The 5,781-nt window shown below is 29.4% G+C and overlaps 1 protein-coding gene across 2 annotated transcripts; it reads right to left on the bottom strand.

Annotated features, from left to right (window-relative positions):
- LOC107648376 (heavy metal-associated isoprenylated plant protein 35-like) lies at window positions 1-1,276 on the bottom strand. Of its 2 annotated transcripts, none has more exons than XM_016352266.2 (3): window positions 1,181-1,276; window positions 881-959; window positions 1-571 (listed from the first exon to the last, which is right to left on the bottom strand). In XM_016352266.2, the coding sequence occupies exons 1-3, from the start codon at window positions 1,202-1,204 to the stop codon at window positions 18-20; spliced, it is 657 nt and encodes a 218-aa protein (XP_016207752.1). In that variant the 5' UTR covers window positions 1,205-1,276; the 3' UTR covers window positions 1-17. The 2 variants fall into 2 exon arrangements, with proteins under 2 accessions (XP_016207752.1, XP_016207751.1); XM_016352265.2 differs by having other exon boundaries at window positions 1-589.

Below are 5,781 nucleotides of genomic sequence, written 5' to 3' on the forward strand. Positions count from 1 at the left end.
TTTTTTTCCGCACTGTTTCACATTACATGGCAACCCATGGTATTGTCATCGCTAAAGTAATCCTCTGCTCTCACCCTTGGTCTCTCCAATGGTGGCTGAAATCTTGGCTCTTGAAAGTGGCAAGATTCTTCTTCATCATCATCAGGGTATGAAGCAGCTACATAATAATATGGCTGCGCTATGTAACAAAATTTCCGAGGATGAGTTTTCACATGCCTATATAAATTCATGTTTGGATAAACCTTAACATGATGCAAATCTTGATTATTAGAAGCGGTTATGGTAGACATGTTAGGATCCTTGTCACCTTTTCCATCCTCAACTACTTCTATGGTATCTTTGTTTGTTTTCTCAATTCTAATGTCACAATCATTGTTAGCGCTTTCTTTTTCTTTCTCTCTTGTTGCTATTGCTGTTGTTGTGTCCTTCTTTTCTTCTTTAAGTTCCTCATAGCTACTGAGTGCTGCATGTTTTCCAGCTTTTTGAAGCTTTTTGATCAAATCTTTTGGATTCAAGTTTCCTAAAACTGTTACTTTGGGATGAAATGGGTCTATATCTGTTTTCACAACACCTGCCATACCATAGTGATCTATATACCCTTTAGTAGCAGAAAAAGATCTTGGATTATAGATTTAATTTTGATGCAATTTTTTTTAGGGTATTTCATAACCCAACAAGCAATGATTAATCTGCTGCCGATATGAGCACATAAGGCAGGATTCGAACAACTACATTTGTTTAAGCGGACGAGTGAACTGACTACCTACTATTGTCTCCCTAACCTTACAGTTATTGATATATGATTTAACTTTATTGTTGTTAGTTTTTCCTTAATGACAATATATAGATTAAATTCTTGTATTATTATTATTATCATTACCTTCCATGCTTCCTAAAACCTTATTAATCTTCTTCTTACATCCTTCGCAGCAGTTGGTAGACACCTTCAATTCGATCTTCTGGAACGAATTCAATGCAAATTGATTTCAGTTTAATCGTTCTGACCCAACAACAACAATAGTTAAGTCTTGTCTCACTAAATATGATTGACTGTATTGTTGAATATCGATGGTTACATCAACGGTTTAAGCTAATTAAGGTATGCAAAGGATAATTAAAAGCAAGAAAGGAAAATGATGAAATAAAAAGCTTTCAAGTTAAAGAGAGCAGAATGAAGGACCTTTAAGACCACATCCTTTGACATGCCTTTCGTGAGTTAAGTACTTGGAAGCTAAAGGTCGTGTGAAGTGTGAACTTATAAAATATTAAAAATTGGAACAGATATTCTGACAGATAACGTTGGACTCATGGGGCTATTTATAAGCAACAAAATCTAACAAATTCCACCAAACGTTGTATGCTTTTTCAATCTCTTTTAACAAGTAAGAGTTTTTTTTTGGGTTTATTTAATTTTTGGATAGATTTTTTATTTGTTTTTAATTTTGAAAATTACTAAGGATTAAATTTTTGACTATTTGGATATAAAATTCTAATATCATGTCATAAAATTACTCATCTCACAAATTTAAACTAATAGAGAAAAGCAACATAAATAGTTATATCTCTAATATTTTCAATATGTTTTTATCAAATACTAGCTAAGCATTGATAAACCATACATGAAAAATTTTATTTATTTATTTTTCTTCCTGATTGTTTAATTGATGATAAATATCTCTAAAGTGCATCCCCACTTTGGAGAAGTTATATTTCATTTCATGTACTTATATTCTCATTCTCATTAGTTATGATTTGTTATCACAAACTTACAGTATAACAGTAAAGATAACCACTACTAAATATTAAATAATTATGATTTATATATGAGGATACATGTGTAACTTCGTTTTCGTTATTTAAATGCAAGAGCATCTGGGACAGCTTTCTCTTTAAGCAGAGGTTCTAAAACCCTTTGGATAATTCTGTATTCACAAGTTGCATTGTAACTAAAGTTTTCGCAGCAGTAGCTTTGGTTCAATTCGCGGCATATTGTAACTTTGAACTCTTTGTTATATTGGTATATATAGTCTTCTAAAGTTTTTTGAAATTGTGTTTATAATTGTGTTTGTGTATGTATTTTTAAGACTACAAGTAATAAAGCTTAAAGGTAAAAGAATGCAGAGGTGATGAATAAACTTTATTTGATGTGTATTTTTTGGGGTAATTTCAATTATTCTGGTTGAAAATTGTATACATGTATGTATGCCCAAAATATTTTTATGCACTCTTTTAAATACTAATTGCAACAATGTCAGGATTACGATCATAACATATAACCTTATATAGCTAAATCGTTTCTTCATGCAACAAATTACGTAGGTAAAAAAAAGCAATCCTCTCTCCAGCTAAATTGTTTTATGCTACAATAATGAACTCCGTTTTTGGGTCCTCTCTTTATTAGGAATATTTGCGGTGCGATTTGGTTCGATTTTAAGAGAAAAAATCATCCAATTCAAACAGTGCGATTTGGTTCGATTTTAAGAGAAAAAGTCATCCAATTCGAATACTTACGGTATAGTTTGAATTGGATTAACCTTTTTTTTTTTTTAAAATTTGATCCGATCCAATTACAAGTAATTTAAATTTGTGATTTTTTAAATAAAAAATAATAATTTAATTTATAAAATTAATAACTTGTCCAACAATCCATCATAATAATAAAGCACAATCCAACATAATAATAAAATGTAAATTCCATAAAACATTATAAAGCAACATGTCTAATTGTCCAGCAATCCAACATATTCAACAAGTCTTGATAAAATAATAATTCTTCAACATAAAAACAACTAAACAAGTCTCAACAACACAAAATTAAATAACATATTAAAGTCTTAATAAAAACATAACATAAAAAACTCTAACAATTCAACATAATAATAAAAGGTAAATTCCATAAAACATTATAAAATAATATGTTCACAATCCAACATATTCAACAAATCTTAATAAAATAATAAATTTTCAGTATAAAAACAACTAAACAAGTTTCAACAACACAAAATTAAATAACATAACAAAGTCTTAATAAAAACATAAAATAAAAAATTTCAAGTTGAGAGGTGAAGCACCGATCACTAATCATATTCATCACCAGAATCTTTTTCATCTATTAGTTGAGGAATTGACTCAAGTTCTATAATAAAATATAATAAAATAAATATATAGTAGTCAACTAGTAAAGTTAATCAATATATTCAGATAAAATAAAACATAATAATAAAGAATATTACCTTTCTCAAGTTTTTTAAATTCTTCAAAAGACTCTTTAAGGTCAATTGGCAATGAATTGGATCGAAACTAATTTTGTGCACAAAAATCAAAGTTTCAACGGTTTTTGGGATTTAGAGAGCTCCTATATTGATTAAGCACTCAACCTCTAATACTAAAGGCAGATTCAAAAGCGACTGTTAACACAGGCATAGCTAGAATATTTCTTGCAATTTGACTTAGAATAGGATATTTGTAATTGTTAGAGTTCACTTTACACCAAGTTAAAATATCAAAACTACTTGGATCAATGGGTTTCTTCAAGGACTTCATGAGATATAAATCCACTTCATTTGTGTTGGCACTCTCACTTATTTGGACATCATTTTCAGGGTAAAAAACTCAAATAAGCCAAAGGGAGCAAAATTTTACACAAATTCGTCAAACCAAAATCTGCTTCATGAATCCACCAATGCACATTTATATGTAGTTCGAACCAGCTTGATTCGAACTCCATTTCTATATAATTCGAACCAGCTTGGTTCGAATTATACACAAACACACGCACACACTAATTCGAACCAGCTTGGTTCGAATTATATATTTGTTAAAAAAATTAATAATTTAAAAATTAAAAAAATATATATTTTATTTTATACATTAAAAAAAACTAACAAAATATTTAATCACGAGACTTCTTTAAAATATTAATGAGCTATCAATTCGAATTCCATACAATACTCTTTTGTCCATTTTTAATAGCTCATGAATATTTTTTAATAAAATTTTTTAATAAATTTATTTAAATTATACTACAAAAAATATTTGATCCTATGCAAAACAATTTTAAAAAAATGGCTTAAAAATGTTAGGAGTACTATAAAATTGGCTTAAAAAATGTATTATATGGAATTCGAATTGATAGCTCATTAATATTTCAAAGAAGTCTCGTAATTAAATATTTTGTTAGTTTTTTTTTAATGTATAAAATAAAATATATATTTTTTAATTTTTAAATTATTAATTTTTTTAATAAGTGTATAATTCGAACCAAGCTGGTTCGAATTAGTGTGTGCGTGTGTTTGTGTATAATTCGAACCAAGCTGGTTCGAATTATGTAGAAATGGAGTTCGAATCAGGCTGGTTCGAACTACATATAAATGTGCATTGGTGGATTAATGAAACAGATTTTGGTTTGGCGGATTTGTGTAAAATTTTGCTTTCCTTGGTTTATTACTGTGATTTGCCCTCATTTTCAAATGCTACTGCAAAGCAAATATCATCAAAGGCACTATCATCCATATCCACATCTTGGCTGTGTTGTGTAAATTGATGTGCTTGATCACTATTGAGAGCAACCCTATAACTGTTAAACAAGTCTTGAATATTTCCTTCAACTTACCACATAAGAAATCAGCATCTTCCTTCTCAAACAACTTTTGAAAACGCCACTCAACAAACTTAATCTTGTATCTAGGGCCAAGTACTACAGCAACAAAAATGATCATATTTATATTCCTCAAATTATCCCAATATTTATCATGCTTAACCTTTATTTTTGTAGCCATACCCTTAAGTAATATGTCATCACTATCAATCCAAATCTTCAAAGAACTAAGAATTGAACAAAAGTGATGTATATATGAAGAAGAGGTCACAAATATAAAATTCGAGACTTTTTTTTGTTACATAAAAAAAATCTTTAAAAACCTCACAAAAGCATCTTGCATTATCCCAATCTTCATTCTTTGGAATGTCCCTTTGCATCATTATAAAGTCAACATCCCTCTCACTTTATCTCTTAAAGGCCTTTTGAAATTTTAAAGCACTATCAAGCATTATGTAAGTGGAATTCTACCTAGTGGGACATATAGTTGCACAAAAGAGGAGTCTTAGATTCTAGTCTCTTTAATACAACTTTTAAACCTATCCATGCGACTAGGAGAAGCACGGACATATCTAACAACATTCCTAATTTTACTAATTGAAGAATGCATATCCTTCAAACCATCATTCACCACCAAGTTTAAGATATGAGCACAGTACCTAACATGTAAATGTTCACTTTTTAAAGGATGTGAATTCCAATCTTCCATTCTATCTTTTAAGTAACAAATGACAACATTATTTGAACTAGCATTATCAACTGTGATGCTAAAGACTCTACTTATTTTCTAATTTAAAAGATATTTTTTTTTATCTTCCTACCAATTATTTCATCTTTATGATTCTTGATAAGACAAAAGTTAAGAATTCTCTTTTGCACTTTCAATCTTGATCAATAAAAAGTATAGTGAGACAAAGATAATTTAGATTGTGTATAGAAGTTCAACAATCAGTGGTCAAACACAAATTTTGATTTGAGTTTATAAAGACACTCATCAACTTATGTTTTTCATTTCTGAACAAGTTCCAACAATCCCTAACAACTGATATCCTGTCCGGAATATGAAGTTTTGACTACAAAACACTCATGAAATAACAATACGGTGAGAATGAGTGAGAGTGAAGACGAAGAGAAGGGTTCTTTAGATTAGGGTTTGTGTATGTTTGGGGGGAAAGAGAATGAAG

This window comes from Arachis ipaensis, chromosome B06 (genome assembly GCF_000816755.2).
Source record: "Arachis ipaensis cultivar K30076 chromosome B06, Araip1.1, whole genome shotgun sequence".
Taxonomy (NCBI): Eukaryota; Viridiplantae; Streptophyta; class Magnoliopsida; order Fabales; family Fabaceae; genus Arachis; species Arachis ipaensis.

What these genes read in the sequence shown, in the direction of transcription:
- LOC107648376 (XM_016352265.2), bottom strand. Translation starts at nt 1,204, where the DNA reads ATGTCAAAGGATGTGGTCTTAAAG. An exon ending in CAAAGGATGTGGTCTTAAAG is followed by an intron (nt 960 to 1,180) that starts GTCCTTCATTCT and finishes AATTCGTTCCAG; the next exon opens with AAGATCGAATTGAAGGTGTC. An exon ending in GGTTTTAGGAAGCATGGAAG is followed by an intron (nt 590 to 880) that starts GTAATGATAATA and finishes AAGGGTATATAG; the next exon opens with ATCACTATGGTATGGCAGGT.